This window comes from Passer montanus, unplaced genomic scaffold (assembly GCF_014805655.1).
Source record: "Passer montanus isolate IOZ18808 unplaced genomic scaffold, ASM1480565v1 scaffold71, whole genome shotgun sequence".
In the NCBI taxonomy this organism is placed as follows: domain Eukaryota; kingdom Metazoa; phylum Chordata; class Aves; order Passeriformes; family Passeridae; genus Passer; species Passer montanus.
In genome coordinates, this window is record NW_024372259.1 from 3,640,522 (window position 1) to 3,658,463 (window position 17,942).

Here is a 17,942-nt window from a genome sequence, read left to right on the forward strand (position 1 = left end):
ATCCTTGACTTTTCTGTTGTTTCCCTTCACAGGCAGATTTTGAGGAGCAAACGGAAGGTACCAGACTCGATGAGTTTCCAGCGAAATGTCGGAAAAGTCAGGCCAGAGTACAAAAGCAAAGGATGGAAAAACAAAGTATGCAACACTCAGTCTGTTTAATACTTACAAGGGAAAGTCACTGGAGACTCAGAAAACCACAGGTGAGTAAGCTCTCTTTAGAATTGCATTCTTCCAGTTTCATCATTACTGCAGTGCTAATTAGGAGTGCAGAGTGTATGAGCACTTAACCACAGCCTGGTTTTTCATAACTGCTTGGTGCAGCAGTGAAGTGGAAGGACTGTGGAAGGCAGCATTCATTAGAGTTGCTGTTTAGCTGTAAACAGGAGTGTCAGTTCAGAGAGACAGCATTTGCAGTCTAGTAGGAAGTAGAATGGGTGTAAGTAAAGATGTGCCATTCCCCAGCTGTGCATGTAACTGCATTAACATTTGCCACGCTGGAAGTGCTTAATTAAGGAAATGGCAATGCTCACTTACAGCTCTGGGACTTCAATTTTTTTACAAACTGGATAAAACTTACACTGATAGCTCAAATAAGGTCACTGTGAGTCTGCTTTTTCATGAGTCGTTGAACGGAGAACCGGGGGAAAATATGTTCTGAAGGTTTTGAACTTAACAAAGTTGCCTAAATTGTTTGTAAAGAAGTGTGCCCAAGCTTGTGGAAGGTTGCCACAATACTGTTCTTAAAGGTTGAAACAGAGCTGTCTGTTGTGATCCAGCTTACCCAGGGCAGTAACTTGTGCTTGTTCCCCGAGTTGGTTACTTGGTAGGTTGAATGTCCTGTGGGGTGCATTAGCTTTGTGCTTGTGGTCTGGAGTAAATACAATTTGTAGGAATGTTTTTGCAAAGGCAGCATCTGCCAGCTGAAATTTGAAGCAATAAACAAATGGGCTAGATCCATAGGGGTATTCCTGGGCTCATCAATGTACATTAAGCTCCAAAAGAGCAAGAGAATAATGCTTGACATTAACATCATGTTGTAAATGGCTTCTTTAGTTTTCTGTCACTGAATGTTGTGTATAAAGGTGGGACCATATATCCTTTTTAATCTCTGGAACAGGCTAACCATAATGACTCACTGCTCAAAAGTCCTCAGGTCTTCCCAAATCAACTGTTTTCAATTCCCTTTTTAAAATATTAAATTCTGAGGCTTTTTAAATTTTTAATTCTTAAAACTCTTTAATTTTTCTAAATTTCTTACAAAACATTTCTACGTAGCTCTGCCTAAACAGAGTTGTTAACTTGCACTTTCTGTTCTGGCACACAGTTGCTGCACGCCATGGATTGCAGAGTCTTGGAAAAGTTGCTATTTCCAGGAGGATGCCTCCCCCAGCTAATCTGCCCAGCCTCAAAGCAGAGAACAAAGGCAACGACCCCAATGTGAACATTGTGCCTAAGGATGGCACAGGATGGGCTTCAAAACAAGAGCAGCACGAAGAAGAGAAGTGAGTTTTCACCTTCTTTTGCACTGAAAGTAGAAGTGACAATTCTAGATACTCCATTTCTTGCTGCTTGATGTTCAGTGTCCTGCAGTCAAATACAGAACCTTTTCTCCTTTAGGCTTTTATAGGATTTCTGTGGAATTAAACAATAAAAATAAATAACACTGGCTTGGTTTGCAGGGCCATTTCTCTCAGATTTGCCCAAAGTTTGGGATTGGCAGGACCTGGAAAGAAATTTGTTACACTGAAGTGTTCTCAGCATAGCTGCCAGAGAGGGAATATTTACTAATTTAAAAGTTATCATTATTAATTTCTGGAGGAAGAATCTTGCTAATAGAGGGATAGTTAAAAGAAAACCTTACACAAAAAAATACATCCTCATATTTAAGTTGAAAATGGTCTGCTTATAAATTCCATATGAGGAGAAGAATATTTCCTTGGACATGTAGGTTTCAATGTCTGCTTACAGGAAATACTGCAGCATAGTTTTGTAAGATCAGTGTCATCACCTTAAATAAAATTCTCTTGAAACCCCAAGGAATACAGCAGGAAAATTACAGAATAGTTTGCAAGTTCATGAGTATGCAATAATCAGCTTAATTGTGCTTTTGCTGATGTATGGCAGTGGAAACTCAAAAAATCTTGGTTTGCATAAGTTTGTTTAACGTTCTGCTTTTTTTTCCTAATGGTTTTTAATATTTGCACTTTAATTTTTTTTTTGCTAGAATGCCATAAATTCTAAAGACTTTCAAATTTTTTTTTATCTTAAGCTCTCCACTGTTGCTCCAGACTCCTCCAGTATGTGATATAAACAAGACAGAAGTTGTGGCAGTGTTGATGCACTGTTGTATACCTTGTATGATACAAATTTCCCATGCTCAGTGCAGTTTCCTGTGCTAGATTTGTTTCACACTTGTACAGCTAAAGAAAATAGGATGAAAGGATCACAGAATATGCTGAGTTGGGAGAGACCCATCAGGGTCATCGAGTCCAACTCCTGGTCCTGCACAGGAAGAAACTAAATAGAAACTGAAACTTTCCAGTTTCTAATTGGAAAGTATTTTAAAGCAGTTCTTTTTTTGCCATGTAAGCTTAAAATAGGATGTGATTCTCACTGCATAAGTAGAAGCAAGGTTTAAGTGTTAACTCTTTTCATACAAATTGCTCTGGAAAACACTGGAATTTAGGGACAGTGATTGTATGTTCCTAGTGCTTGTGAAAGCAGAAGATGAGGTTTTAAGATTTCCTTCAACATCTTTCTGTCCCTTTATTTTTCTTTGTGTATGTTCCTACATTTAAATACCGATTTTTGACATCTCTCTAAAAAGCTGATAGACTTCAGGAATATAGTGTTGTGTTTAGCCCTTTATTTTAAACTTTTGAAACTGCGGAGTCGCAGTTTTCAGCCCTGTGTTTTGTTTGGTATTTTAACAACATCTCCCTGTGCTTCAAGGTCACTTACACTTTGCCCTGTTAAATCTGTGTTGAGCTGGTGGCTTGTTTGACTAAAGCAGGCCTTTGCATGACCATGTGTTAGGAGGTACCAGCAGTTGATGTTCTGTTTACAAACAAGTGAGTAACTGTCCCTTATCTGCAACTGGAAGTTGTTTGTATGTATTACTCTGATAAAGGCCTCAGAATCCAGATAAAAGTAAAACTGGTGAGGGAGAGATTTGTTCCCAGGAACAGGTGTGTATGCCCAGGCCATGAGGAAATTCTCCTAAATTTGGACCATCTGATGTGTTTGCTCAGATCTTAAGATCATTTGTTTGAGTACTGCTGTGTTAGTGATACTCATTGTGCATGGAATGCTGCAGTTTATGTGTGAAGTGTTTTATTGTTCCTCTCAGAAGTGTTGCAGATAAAGGTTACATCTTGATAACAGCTTGATTTAGTTTCATGCATTTTCTCTTGTATCATTGCATTGGAGTTCACATTAATGTGTTACTCCTTTTAATTATGAGCATTAATTACTGCTTTCTCGAGTTGCCACTCATTCAGTGGGTAGTGCCTCAGTCTCTTTCCTGGATAGTGCAGGCTGTTGTGTAGTGATTTGATTCATTCAGCTGAGTTATTTCACTCATCCATATTTGCAGGGGAGTGCTTAGATAACTAAAATTCTAAATTGGCTTGTGTATGAAACAGGAGAAATGCAAGGAGTAATTTCTTTAACAGTCTTGTTCCTTGTTTCACTTGTGTCACAAAGTTCAGCCATGTAAGTCATAAATTCCCCAAAGCCTGCTTAGAAAATGTGCAGCTGTAAGAAAATGCATGTGAAAAACAGAAAAAAAAATGAAAACTGGGGTTTTTTTTCTAGATTGTCGTACTCTCATGGAACATAAAAATTGCATTTTGTTATTCCTGTGAGAAGCTTTGTGTTTCTGCCCAGCAGTGATCTTTTGGATGGCATTGCTTCTCAGTTCTGAGAGTCCTGTGTAGTGCTTTGGGTTGATCACTGCAGAACCCAAATGGAACTGATCTCACAGTGATAGTCCTCAGAAATTTGGGATCACTTTAGGATCTACTTGAAGCATTTACAGCTGTTTCTTGTCAATGAAGTGACATGATACCACACTGCTTCTCTCTTCACTGGTGTAGTAAAGTGGTTCTAGACCACAGCATTTGCCCCATAGTTCCTGTTTTATTAAAAGGTCCTACGAAGGAGCTGGAGGATTAGTCTTAGTTGGTTTTAGACACTAATGCTTAGAGTCTTAAGTTACCTGAACATGCAGGTTTCAGGAATAGCCTTTATTGAAAGAGGTTGAACAATATGACTGAATCTGCAGACTAGAAAAGGCTTGTGCCTCGGTTTTGTGCACTGGACAAAAAGAGTGCTTGTGCCTCTTCATTTTTAGAGATGGTGGGACTGAGTCCATTTCTTAAGACTTAATGTTCTGGGCTCCAGCTCATGGTACCCATAGAGTTTTTAATGATATCTTTAGCTTTCCGTATCAGTTCCTTTTATTTGGGAATTCCTGACATGTGTTTGCCTTCTTTCTCTCAGTCCATGGTGATCTTGAAGTGCTTTCCTCTGTTAACTCCCAAGGCAAGAGAACATTTATCCAAGTTATTCCCTTTGATGGTTGTAGATGGATTGGTTTTTTGATTGTCCAATACACTTCTTTAAAAGCTGTAATTCAGTTCATGCCTGGCTGCATTTTCTGCTGTGCCATTTTCATTTATTCCTCTCCTCTTTGGGAAATGGAATCTTGAAATAATTAACTAATTTGTTCAATTTTTAAACTGTTTCTATAACAACTCCTTTTCTGAAGAAAAATAGTTATTGGTTCTTCAGCTGCACAGCTCCCTTACTGTATTCCCTTGTTTGCAGTAGCCATCCTGACACCCTCTTGTATTCACGAGTGCTTTTCCTCTGATTCCAGACAGCCAGACGTGCCGCAGACCCAGCCAAAACCTGCTGTTCCTGCTCCTCCAGAAGCAGCTCCTGTTGCCAAATCCTGGGCCAACACCAAGCCAGGACAAGACGGTGAGTGCTGCTCAGGTTCTGCCCTGCACACCAGGCTGGGGGAGACCCCCACACTCAACAGCCCCTTGAGGCTTGGCCAGGCCACTTGGGAGTGGGGAAAGTCATGGAAGCAGCATTCCAGGCTGGGCAATGAGCCCTTCCCAGTCACTGGATTTATCAGCAGGTCTGGCTGACTTTTGCAAGCTTGGTGTAGTCACCGCTTTTGAATTGACAAGTGGTCATGGCAGCAGAAAATCTTCAGTGTGGCTGTGGTGAGGAGGACAAATCACAGTCAGTTCTTATAATACAAACAATTTTGGTATGGGAAGGAGAGATGTAAACAGTTGGTGGTCATTCTGATCATAGTTTTGGATCATTTTGTGCAAAGTATGTGTAGTTTTGCTTCTGTTTAAACATGTGAAATGGCAATACTTTTCCCTTCATTTTATAAATTCCTTGGTTATTTTAGTATCAAAGTGATAGTGCTTAAGTAGTTTTCTTTCTGGGAAAAACATTAAAGGTGTGTTTTGAGGGTTATTTAACATAATTGGATGAAAGGATGGAAAATTGTTTCCATCAGAGTGACTCTTAGCTTGAGTGTTTTCATTACAGATGTAAGTTCAGAACTAAATCTTCAGGAGATTTTTTAAAATGCTTGCAGAGTGAGAGGTTATTTAAAATTCCTCTGTCTCCATTATGATAAATAACCTGCAATGTGTTTTATTCCTTAAGTTTGAGACTTGCAAGCTTTCTGTGGCTGTAAAATGGAGTTTAGGCTTTCCAGTTGAAGAATTGAGTTCTTAAAATGAAAAAATATTAATAGCGTGGAGGTAATTTCTTAGATATTATATGGAGTTTGTTAACGTCACATATCTAAAGATTTTTGCACTGAGAATTAGAAGTGACAATTCTAGGTACTCCAATTCTTGCTGCTTAATGTTCAGTGTTCTACTTTCAAATATAGAAACTTTTCTCCTTTAAGCTTTTGTAGGATTTCTGTGGATTTAAAAACCAAGAATGAGCACTGGTGCAAAGTGATCTGCATAGCAGCCTTCCTGCAGAAGCTGATAAGATCATCTCCATGACACAGGAAATAGTGATTCGGCTCAGTAGCTTCAAAATGCATTTAGCTAATTATTTCATAGTTACCATGGCAGCTCGTGTGCCAAGCCCAGATGGCAGCCTCATTTCATTCAATTAATGCAGCACTGGGTTTGCAGTTTCAGGAAGCAGCACTGGATGTGAATTGGCAGCAGCTGCTTGCTGTCCTGGGTTTGAAACCAGGATCCACCTGTTGTGCTCCTGCTTTCCTGAGCTGCACTTGGCTCTCAGAGTTTCTCCTGCTGCCTCGTGAGCATTCCAGCAGTCACTCAGCCTCGTGCTCTTGTAAAACTGGAGTGAGGCAAGGCTAAACCTTTCTCTGATCCTCTTGGTGGCCATGGAGAAGGGAAAGACTTAGGAAATATAACAGCAGTGTGTATTTTTCAGCTCATGCTTCAGCTAAAATTTGGAGTAAATTACTATCAAAACATCTTTGAATTTTTTAACTTCTTTCTGAACTGCTGGTTGCCAGTCTGGCTTTTTCAGGCTTGTAGCTTAAATACAGTCAAGGAGATCTCTGGTGCTGTTACTTTGCCATTAAAATGTTGTGTAGGCTTGAGCAGAAAGCATTTTTCCAGATTCATAAAACTCATGAATGTTGCATGCCACAGGATCTCGGAAGGGACTCCCTCTCCTGGCAGGTCATCTGGTCAGTGGGACTGGTTTTTATTCCCATTGAGAAAGTCCCTGCATGTAGCTGCTTGGGAACAGCAAGAGTCCAGTGTCCTTTAAGAAAAAACAAATTAATATGGTCTGTAGTATGTGAAGTCAGAATGAAAATTGAAAGGCAATTTGTACACACAGGGATAGATACTGTTATTTGCTGGCATGGCTTTACACAGCACAGAGTAAGGCATTTATCCTGTGTTTAACTCTTTAAAAAAACCCCAACTGATTAAAAGCCCACTGGGATCTCTGCATTTTATCTTTGTGAATGATTCTTTCTGAGATTGGAGAAAGCAGAAGTTTTTCTAGTTAAAAAAAAGCCAATAGTCAGGATTGAGGGGTTTGGGCACCATATATTAGATCCTTGTTTGTGAGCTTGCCCTCTACCATAATCCATGTAGCTGAGTACCATGTCCCTTAGAGTAGTCAGTGGTAGAGACAAGTGCAGGAACAGGCTGTTATTCAGGCTGCTGGAATGGAAATCTGCACTCAGATTATTGCTGATTTGGCACAGGAGTGCTGCTGATCTAATAGGTCACTATACATTATGTGTATGTGGAGGAAATTGATGCAAAGCAGATGCCAACAAAACATTCTAACCAGGAAAACAAGCTATGTATGTGGCTTCCATACTGTATACAACAGAAGTCTTAAATTCCAATCTTGAGTATGATGTCAAGGGGTTTAGAAATCAAAGAATGTCATCCTGATGCTTTTCTCATAGGGTAAAAGCTGTGGCCTTTTAAAGTCCTGGAAATTTCTTACTAGAACAATAATTAATCATAAATGTGTTTGCAGTTACATAGTTGCCCATTCTTGGGTGGACTATAGTTTTAGAATGAAAAGAAGGAAATCTTTGTCTGGAAGGAGTGGGAAAAAGTGTTTACAGAGCTGAGGAACTCCAGGTACTCCCTGGGCTAAGTTCCATTGTCCATTGTTGCTCTCTTGTGTTTCTGGATTTTTCTCAGCCTCAACAGCTGTCATAGTTGATCCAGTAAATTTAACAACTTTGGAACCCTTTATATTGCCAGTAAATGACTGTGGCTTTAACACTTAGGTTTTTTTATTTTAAAGCTTTAACTGTTCACTTCTAGAGGATGATCAGGCTTCTGTTGCTTTCTGAACTGTTTTGGCTACAGCAAGTAGTGACTCTGTGAATATCTTGCTGTGTAGGTCCACCTATTCCAATCAATAGTTATTTCCAGCAAGAATTCCCCAGTCTGCCGGCAGCTGGGGACCAGGACAAGTCAGGCAAGGACAAGGATGGAGCTGAAGATGGATCAGGAGCCAACCTACGACCACAGAGTAAGTGTGAGCTACAAATTGTTGTGAAATTGATTTGTGTGGGACTTACTGCTTGTGCCCTGTACAAAAGAAATAGATGAATATGTTGTTTCAATCAGCACACTCCTGCATGGAAGAACTAGATATTTGGGGCTTTATTCTGCTTTTCTGTGTTCCTGGTATGTGGAAAATAGTGTGTTTAATCCTGTCACTTCCATTTTCCCAGTGTACTCAGTCCTGTAGTTGTGCTCTGAGGAACATTTGTTAGTTGCACAATACTGCCATTTTCTTACTTTGCTGATGTCACAGCAGGTGAGATACCTCTTTAAAGAACTCTCCTAGAATTAACTAATCACACAAATGGTGATCAGGGCTGGCCTTAACGTTGTTAGTACTCCTAGGAGTGGAGCCTGAAAATTCCTGAAGAGGAAGTTCAGTCTACAGCATGCCAAAAGATTGGGTTGTGCCTTTAAAGGCATTGGCATCTTCAGCTCCTGGGTGCAGTGCTCTGACCAGCTGGATCTGTTTCAGCAGTGGGGGATTAGATCTGGTGAAAACAACTAACAGTGCTGGGTTTACATCTCTCAGGAAAGAAATGTGTATTTCACTTTAATGGGAAGCTATTTGGGACTGTGCTTGTTACCAGTGGAAAACAAGATTCCTTTCTCCCACAAAAGTTTGGTTTTGATGAGGTTTGATGGACTAGAGGTCCTGTCCTGCACTGTGGCTGGCACTGTCCCGTGCCAGTGACAGGCACTTCAGAAAGGAGTCTGTAACTCCTTTCCTTGTTACACATCTTGGTTTTCCTTGATTTGTATGGTCCTGCAGAACAAGGCCATGTGCCTGTTCATGTCTTGTCTTGATTTTGATCTCAAGCATAAATTGTCAGGGAATGGGAGAGATAGCCAGCACCAAATGAGAGCAGCTACGTGTCTGTCCAGCCTCCTGCAGGCAGTTACAGTTTTGGGCAGCACTGTACATGCTATATTAAGCCCTTCTTTCCTGTCTGACAGCAGAAAGCTAAATGAACTTGGCAAGTAGTCAGTCCCCCTTTAGCAGCTGTGCTTCCCAGCAAAGATAAGTGCAAGAACTGTAATGGATACTTAGGAGCAGAGTTTAACTCTGCTTAAAGGTTTGTGTCCCTAAAGGAACATCATTTACAGTGTGTGTCTCTGAATTTTTGTCTCCATTGATCTGAGCACTGCTGCTAAGTTTACCCTGGTGGGTTTTTTTGTCTTAACCCGTGCTCTACAGGCAGAAACTTCTAAAAGAATGGTGTGCCTGGCACAAATGATAAGTCATTAAAATCCCTGAGTTTCCCTGGACGGTTAGGTAGACATTCACACCAGAAGTACAGCCATCATCACTTCTATTCCATCCTTATCAGGCAGAGATGCAAACCAGACTACACCTGTCTTCACTTGGACACATCCTGTGCATTACCTTTCTTTTTGAGCTGCTTGAGAATTTCCTGGTAGGCCTTTGCTGCTTAGGAACCTTGATCTTTTCCTTGACAGCATCTTCACACTGAGTCAACAGTGGCCCACTTAGCACAGCTAAATCTGTTTTGTTTCTTGTGCTATAATCAGTATCCTTCCAAAATTGCACTGTGTTTTGGAAGGTAGAATGGGACAACTAGAGCAATCTATAAATTTAGTTCTGACCCTTTAGGAACACAGCTGGACCTAGGGCTGAAGAGGATCAGGAAGCAGCTTCTGGTGATTCTGGAGTGGCCACTGCTTGTTTCAGTAGCAGATAGGAACATGCATCTGCTGTGTCACCGAGGGCTGCGTGGGAACAACGTGTTCCTCACCATCCCTGGCTGGAAATCTGCAATTTAAACTCTATTTCTGGCTTTTTTTGTGCTGATTCTGTCCATGCAGATGCTACTAATTGGAGGGATGGGGGTATTAAGAAAATCTCTTCTGCTTCTCCAACAGATCAAGAAGCTAAGGGACAAGAAGATGGCAGCGCTACACCAGCAGAGCAGAGTGATGGCCAGAAGGCAGGAGACAAGAGGGATGTGCGGCTGCCCCAGGTCCCTCAGCCCAAGCTGAATGGCCAGCAGCAGCCACCCATCTCATCCCAGTACAGAGCAATGATGCCTCCTTATGTGAGTGATGCCTGCATGAACACTTTTTAAGCAGCAGAGATTGGGTTTTGGCTGGTGGGATTTTCTTAAGCCCATTTTTCTCCTCTTCATGGAATTCTTATCAGTTCTGCTGGAAGGGCAGGACTAAAACTCAACATAGGATGTGGCTACCTGTCACTACATGGAGTTTGAACTTGTCAGGAGTTGATTAACACTTCCAGTCACTTCCCCTTAGGGACTTGATGTCACCCACTTGAAACAATAAGCAAACTTGAGTGAAGAGTCTCGCTTTATTTCCATTACTTCCTTTGATGTTCTCAGTGTACTTAATGCAGTAATACTTTTTAATGAGTGGCTCCTGTTTTTAATCCCTTTTTAGATGTTTAATCAGTATCCCAGAATGGCATATCCTCCCTCTATGCAAGGTCCAACAAGATTTCCTAATTCTGAGCCTAGCAGGTAAGAAACCTAAAAATGGTTGTGGGTTTTGAAGTCTGTGACTTAATTAAAAAAAAAAGAAATCATTTGCACGGAGTATCTTGATGGTGATTATGTACTGTGTAAGAACTGACACTGGTCAGTCTCCCAAGTTTTGTGGACGAGTGTCAGGGGATGTCTGGAGTTGGAGAGCTCAACTGGAAAGCTTGAGGCAATTCTGCATATTACAGGGATTTTGGTTGTGAAGAGCAGGAGTCACTTGCAGGAACATCTTTGAAACTTAAACCAGTATTTTGCCCATAAATAGATTTTTCCATTGTTACAGTGACAGTAGTCAGCTCCTGGTTGTCAACTTTGATGCTTTCCAATTAAAGTTGAGCTCTGATGCACTATAAAACAAATTTTCCACTTTTCTGTGTGTGGTTCCATAGTGTAGGATAGTTGTGCACGTGGAAGAGTAATTATTTGAATTCTGGTAGTTGCACATGTGGATGAGAGTTCACTGTGCTTGAAACAGCAGCACTGTATATTTCAAACAATGGTCATGCAAACTGACCTTTTCTCTGTCATTTGTGGATAAGTAGTGACAGTGGCTTTTGTTTCTCTCATTTTTTAGAGGCCCAAGGGGAAGAGGCCCACCCTCATGGTGCTCAGAGCCTATTGAACGCCCATCCATTCTTAGTGCTAGTGAACTCAAAGAGCTTGATAAATTTGATAATCTGGATGCTGAGGCTGATGAAGGCTGGGCAGGTAAGGACATCAGATTAATGGTCTGTTATTTGTATGCTGAATGTTTCTGAAAGGTTAATTGAATATTTGTTTATGTGTCAGGTGCTCAGAGTGAAGTGGATTACACTGAGCAGTTGAATTTCAGTGATGATGATGAGCAAGGAAGCAGTCAGAAAGAGAAGGAAAGTGGGTGAGTTTGTGTTGCCAATTAGATGGGAAATGTCACTTAACTAGATTTTGAAAAGATTAATGAAATGAGTGCAAGTACTCATTCCAGTAGCACTAATTCCAGTAATTTAATACTGTATTCAATTGCATAACTGCCTGCAGACTCCAGTCAGCTGGGTGTGGAGTAGAAATTATCCTGACTAAGAAACACCGAGGCTAGGAGATAATCACCAAATACCTGTGTGGAGTATACATTCTGTTTTTCTTATTTCTTTGCACTCAGTGATGAACAAACACCATCAAAAGATTCCCAGAGTCCTGATGGCCAGAAGGAAACTGAAGAACAGACAAATGCCAAGTCTACCACCCAGGCTTCCACAGCAGCAGCCAAAGGGCCTTACAGCAAAAGCTCTCAGCTTGATCAGGTTTGTGTGCTCTTCTCTTCAGCTCCTGTGGCAGCAGCCTTGTCAGGAGAGCTCCGAATCAGGTGTCTTTCCAAACTGTCAGGTCAATTAAGGTTATGAACATGAGGGGAGGCATTAGCTGCTGAAAGCATTATCTGAGCTGTGCTAACTGATCAGGTGCTGCTCAGACAACTTAGCTGCCTCTGGTCACAGCACAAAAATAGCCTGGCTTTCTGTAGTGTGTCCTGCCCCACACCCTGAGGGGGCAGAGCTCTTCACCAGGCACTGGGGCCCAGCTGGCAGGCTCCACACTCTTGTGTGTCCATCCCTGGAGCTGGATGAAGCCATTCTGGTGTTTATCAGGTTTTCCAGTGGATAAATAGCCCACACATTTTTCATGGGTGTGGGGATTTTTTTTTTAGTATCATGGTCCACTTTCTGCAGTGCAGCTTAGCTGTAATGTCAGTTCACTTCTCACGCTAATGGATTTTATACAGACCATGTAGAATTCATCAACTCAGCCATTTTTTGCTTCCTCTAGTAGAAGAATATTGTCATCCACCTCAATTGATGCCTGCTACAGCCCTATTTTTTCCCCTCCCCTCCCCCAGGAAAAGCTACTGTTGGTTTTGAAAATTTCCCAGAAGTATTTTCTCTTGACACCAGTAATAATGAAGATGGGAAATCTGGGAATAGTTTTACTTGCACTTTGTCTCTGTATTAAAGATCACACTGTTCTTTAAGTTTTGATGATTGAATCTAAGGAAAAATGGTGCAGGAACATAAAGTTAAATTGTTCAGCTCTCAGTACATAAAAGCGAAAATGTTTTTGCCCTTGTTTCACATGTAGATTTGTGTTGAATGCAGATGCCTTGTTAGATGGAGTGTCTTAATGCAGTAGAAAGAGTAAATCTAAAGTTTTTCAGCTTGGCTGTGGTTAGAAGCTTGCTTAACCTTGGTACTGTGTTTGATCCAACAGGATCGAGGTCCACCACAGCCTTCTATACATGAAAGAGGTGGCCCTGCTCTTCCTCCAAAATCTATTCTGCCACCGGTAAGAAAGATTAGACTTGTCCTTACTTCCTTGAGTTAAATTCTTTAATGCTGTGGTGGAGGGATTTAGACTAAGAAAAGTAAAAATATGCTTCATATAATGATAAAACTTCCTTTAACATGTAAAATGATTGTAGTGCCTGGGGCTGGTGGGAATGGGACCCCCACACAGCCATGCTGCAATTGTGTAAAGCTGCCCCATCTTGTAAGTGGCATGTGAAATGCACAAGAAGTTCAGGAGCATTTAGTTATCCAGCCCCAGTCTGGAACTGGAAAGGACAGGAGCATGGGAACAGTGCTGGAGGGATGGCTGCCAACACAGATGAGGAGATGGATTCCCAAATGAAATGTGAATTAAAATCTCTCTTATCCTGAGCTACCTTGAAATTCCTTGGCTCCTTGAGGGACTTCTATCTGAGATTTAGAGCAGCTTGTAACAGAATCTAAAATATGTTTGTCATCTTTGCTGTCACTGTGTCGTGATGGGAAGGAGAGCAGACACGAGCCCTAGCGATTCTCTGCCTCTCCTTTCTGAGCTCAGGTTGTGAGAGTCTGAACATGAGGAGATGGATTCCCAAATGAAATGTGAATTAAAATCTCTCTTATCCTGAGCTACCTTGAAATTCCTTGGCTCCTTGAGGGACTTCTGTCTGAGATTTAGAGCAGCTTGTAACAAAATCTGAAATATGTTTGTCATCTTTGCTGTCACTTTGTCGTGATGGGAAGGAGAGCAGACACAACCCTAGCGATTCTCTGCCTCTCCTTTCTGGGCTCAGGTTGTGAGAGTCTGAACCAGATCAGGAAGGTGGGGGCTGGCTTTTCCTTCCAAGTCTTGCTTTTTAAAGATGCAGATACACACAAATAGTTAAAATGTAGTATTTCAGCTGGTTGGTTATATAACACGTGTTCAACCTGACTGATTTTCTTCCTGCAGCACCCTCCTCCCCCTGACCGGCAGATGGGAAGGCAGGGGCCCTTTCCCCCTAAACCAGTACCAGATGAAGATGAAATTTGGAAGCAGAGGAGGAGGCAGCAGTCAGAGATATCGGCTGCAGTGGAGCGAGCCCGTAAGCGGCGAGAGGAGGAAGAGAGGAGAATGGAAGAGCAGCGAAAAGCAGCTTGTGCTGAAAAGCTCAAACGGTTAAACGAGAAATTCGGCTGCATGACAAAACCCTCCCGGGAAGACCCTCTGAAAGAAAGAGAAAGGGAGAAGGAGAGAGAAAGGGAAAGGGAGAGAGAGAGGGAACGGGAGCGGGAGAGGGAAAAGGAGAGGGAGCGGGAGAGGGAGCGAGAAAAAGAGAGGGAGAAGGAAAAGGAGAAAGAGAGGGAAAGGGAGAAGGAAAAGGAAAAAGAAGAAAAAGAAAAACTGGAGAAGGCAAAAGAACAAGAAGCAGAGAAAGAGAAAGAAAAAGAGGTGGAGAAAGAAGAGAAGGAGAATGAGAAAGAGAAAGAAGAGGAGAAACCAGCACATGAGGTTCCTGAGCCTGTAGAACCTGTGGCAACACCTGTAGTAGAAAAACAAGAAAGTGAAACCAAGAATAACAAGGAAGAAAAAGGTATGCTTGCACACAAGTAGGAGTTGTCCTTCTTAAAGCTGAGTCACAGAGCATAGCTGTTGTCTAGAAGTCTCATTTGCATACCTAATTAACCGAGTACATCTAGACCAATTATTTTCCTGGTGCATTACAGCTGATAACTGTCCTTTGAGCTAAGCCTGTTTGCCCAACTCATCAAAAGATTAGGGGAAAAAATGGCTTCTGTGATTTAGGCTGGACTTTGAGAAATACAGAAAGAAAAGCAGGCTTTCTTCTCTTCTTAAAGAAGGGTCAGCCACCCATGTTGTTTAAAAAGCAGTGCAAATTATTTCTTCTGTTCTGTTCTTTCAGCAAGCCTAGAGAAGTAGACACAAAGGGCACCTATTTAAATGTGGTGCATTTTTTGTACTGAAACTTGAATGCCATGGGAAAACTATTAGACTGTGCTTGGTAAGGTTATATTAGATTTAAGTGGATAAAATTGATTGTAAAACCAAACCTTAATGAAAAAAAGTTGATCTAAATGTGATGTGGTGTCATGGATACAGCACTTCTTAAATCACATAATAGCTGCAACCTGAATGCCAGTGGTTGATTTCCCAATCTATCTAAGTTTTAAAAAGACAGAGGTGTATTAACAGCAGTTGTTCTGTTTTGAGAGGCTGTCCTTGACTTTGTGTGCCTTTACTCATTTTGGAAACTCTGAAATTAGAGAAAGCAGGCATTTTAGAACATTCTTTATCTGATATTCTGGTAAAATTGTCAGTTTTAATATTGACTGTTGTCTCACATAGGTGGGGGGTTTGTTGTTTTTCTTTCAGAAGATCAAGCAGTCTTTACTCGACAAGACAGTGGTCGAAATGAGAAAGAGGTTTCACAGGTGACTCATGAGAATGAGCCAGACTCAGGATCCCAACCTCGTCCTGCTGTTTCCTCGGGCTATTCTAAGCAGTTCCAGAAGTCATTACCACCAAGATTTCAGAGGCAGCAGGTAACAAAACAGTTCATTGAAAGGAGGCTCATTTAAAGAATGCTGTATTCTGCCTCATTTTGAACAGTGTGATCATAGGAGTTTCAGAAATCCTGAGTTTTTGCTTCCCAGCTTCTAGAAAATCATATTGGTAGGAATTGTTCTGCCTGAAACACTTCTTGTCACTTGCAAGGTCTGTAAGTGAGCAGAAGGCTGGAGAGGCTTTGAAACTGTCCCACACTGGCATTGCCCTGGGCTTGCCCGTGGAACCTGAAGTCTGATGATTGATTATTTCTGCAGCTTTCCTAAAAGGGTGTGACACTCACTGTTGAATTTGGGTGCTGTGTTCTGAGGAGCACTTTGCATTAATGACATGCACAAAGTGTAGGTTGTTCTGTGTCTCAGCTGCACACCAGTTAAGCTGCAGCTATTGTAAGTTGTCCAGTCTGGTTTTCTCCCTTTTCTCCTACATCACCCTGATACATGTCAACAATTAACTTTCAGAGTACTTGCTGTCCTGGAGATAATTGTACTTGTTGTTTCCAAGGATTCTTAGAGCTGTGCTCAAGTCTTCATCCTATCAAAAAGTCCTGTAATACTGGTTTTTCATTTCCAGGAGCAAATGAAACAGCAGCAGTGGCAGCAACAGCAGCAAGGTGTCCTTCCACAGTCTGCTCCCTCCCAGCCTTCGAGTGGCCCTGTCCCACCACCCCAGCACAGACCCCTGTACCAGCCCATGCAGCCCCATCCCCAGCATTTGGCTTCCATGGGCTTCGACCCCCGCTGGCTCATGATGCAATCCTACATGGACCCACGGATGATGTCGGGGAGACCTGCCATGGATATGCCTCCTATTCACCCAGGTAAACCTGGAGACATTTTTTTGCTGTTCAACTTACTTGATTTTGAGCTAGAAGTCATTCCTTAACCACACTTTGTTTAGTAAACAGGTGGGGTTTTAAGAAGAAATCAACATTATTTTATTGTTTGAAACCAAATAGATTGTAGTCATATGTGACTATAATTGTAGTCCTATGAGAATGTATACCTTTGACTATAAAGCTGACTATTCCAGCTGTCACACTGCAGGCATGTGAGTGACAGTTAAAATGATTGAGAATGTCAGCATAAGCCTTTCTTTGTTACAGACAGAAAGCTGGCAAGAGTTAGGTTGAACTAAGAAAAAGTGTATTTACCATTTGTGTTTTATTACATTTTGGCACTATATTGCTTCCTAAAATATCCCATGAAACTTTTCTATTTTTACATTACATATTAACAGCTCCAGAGTCTTAATAAATACGTGGTTTCAGACTCTTGACCGTAAAAAGTCCTTTTTAATTTGTGGGATGGCCATCTGATTTGCAGTTAGGAAAGCTATTGGGCATAAATAGTAGAAGTCTGTAATGTAATGAAGATACCTGCTCAACTGAAGGGTATCTTCAGTGAGTGCAAGGAATGATTGGAGGAAATAGCAGGCTAAGCAGAGATAATGAAAACTACAAAATTTCTTTGAAGTGGTACAAAATTTTTCAAGCTGGAATAGAGTATAAAAAACTGTCTGTGTGTACACTCATCTTCCTTTGGCCATTCAGATGTTACAGCACAATCTTCATCCATGAGTTTACAGGTCCATAGGCCTTGTTCTTCCCAGTATAGTGAAAGCAGAAAGCTTTCTCCTTTTGTTGGGACATGGGATACAAGTGTTGAGTGTGATTTAGTCAGAATGAGGTTGGCTGGCAGGGAATAAATGTTAGGTTTCAACACAGACAGTCAAAGGGAAGGAGATTGGAGGGGAGAGAACAGCATTCCTTAGTACCTCCTGACAAGCTTTGTTTGTATTGAGGTTGGTTTCTTTGCTAATGTTAAATTGGTTTCAATTGTTGAACTTCACTCTGCCAGGAATTATGCCTCCCAAACCCCTGATGAGAAGAGAGCAGCTGGAGGGCTCAGCAGCTGGCTCAGACTCCTTTGAGCACATGGCTCGCTCTGCGAGGGAGCACAGCGTGCCCCTGTCCGAGCCGCGCATGATGTGGGGCTCAGAGCCCTACCCCCACGCCGAATCTCAGCAGTCCACTTCTCCTCCCAAGGTCTTGGAAGAGCCTGATGATTTGAGGTAAGCTGGAGTTGTGCCGCTCTCCAAGTCACACAGGGTGTAAAATGCAGTCTTGACTGACTGGGTTGTAGCTTCACACAAAACTTGAAAGGAGGAGTTGTGACTGGGGGATGCAGAGTGCTTGATGCTGTTGTACAAAACAGAAGACCCTGCTCTGTAGCAGGGTGTAGAAGGACAATTTACTCCTTGTTTAGCCTAGATGAATGGTGATTGCCAGAATATTTTGAATTTGCAATTTTGTAGAACATTCCTACAGTGTTCTCCTCCATTTTCTCTCAGTTCTCCCCATTTTAGAGAACTTTTGTCCAGTATGTTATTTGTTTTAAAAGTGGTATGCTAAGTACAAGTGGTATAAAGCAAAAGTCCCTTTTGGCCTTTGATCCATGGTGAATGGTCAGGATTTTCCTCTGCTTCTTAGAAG

At 41.7% G+C, this 17,942-nt stretch overlaps 1 protein-coding gene across 11 annotated transcripts in view; it reads left to right on the forward strand.

The window, feature by feature from the left end:
* Window positions 1–17,942, forward strand: part of PRRC2C (proline rich coiled-coil 2C) — a 68,952-nt gene that overhangs the window by 15,435 nt on the left and 35,575 nt on the right. For 10 of the 11 annotated variants that reach the window (XM_039730363.1, XM_039730370.1, XM_039730368.1 and 7 more), the window contains exons 2-15: window positions 33–200; window positions 1,325–1,502; window positions 4,883–4,986; window positions 7,906–8,037; window positions 9,957–10,129; window positions 10,488–10,567; window positions 11,163–11,296; window positions 11,378–11,465; window positions 11,727–11,868; window positions 12,827–12,901; window positions 13,835–14,456; window positions 15,257–15,426; window positions 16,022–16,268; window positions 17,308–17,521. In XM_039730363.1, coding sequence (XP_039586297.1) covers window positions 86–200; window positions 1,325–1,502; window positions 4,883–4,986; window positions 7,906–8,037; window positions 9,957–10,129; window positions 10,488–10,567; window positions 11,163–11,296; window positions 11,378–11,465; window positions 11,727–11,868; window positions 12,827–12,901; window positions 13,835–14,456; window positions 15,257–15,426; window positions 16,022–16,268; window positions 17,308–17,521 — 2,474 coding nt within the window. In that variant the 5' untranslated portion in view covers window positions 33–85. The remainder of the gene's footprint in view (window positions 1–32; window positions 201–1,324; window positions 1,503–4,882; window positions 4,987–7,905; window positions 8,038–9,956; window positions 10,130–10,487; window positions 10,568–11,162; window positions 11,297–11,377; window positions 11,466–11,726; window positions 11,869–12,826; window positions 12,902–13,834; window positions 14,457–15,256; window positions 15,427–16,021; window positions 16,269–17,307; window positions 17,522–17,942) is intronic. The other variant, XM_039730364.1, reaches the window with a different exon arrangement.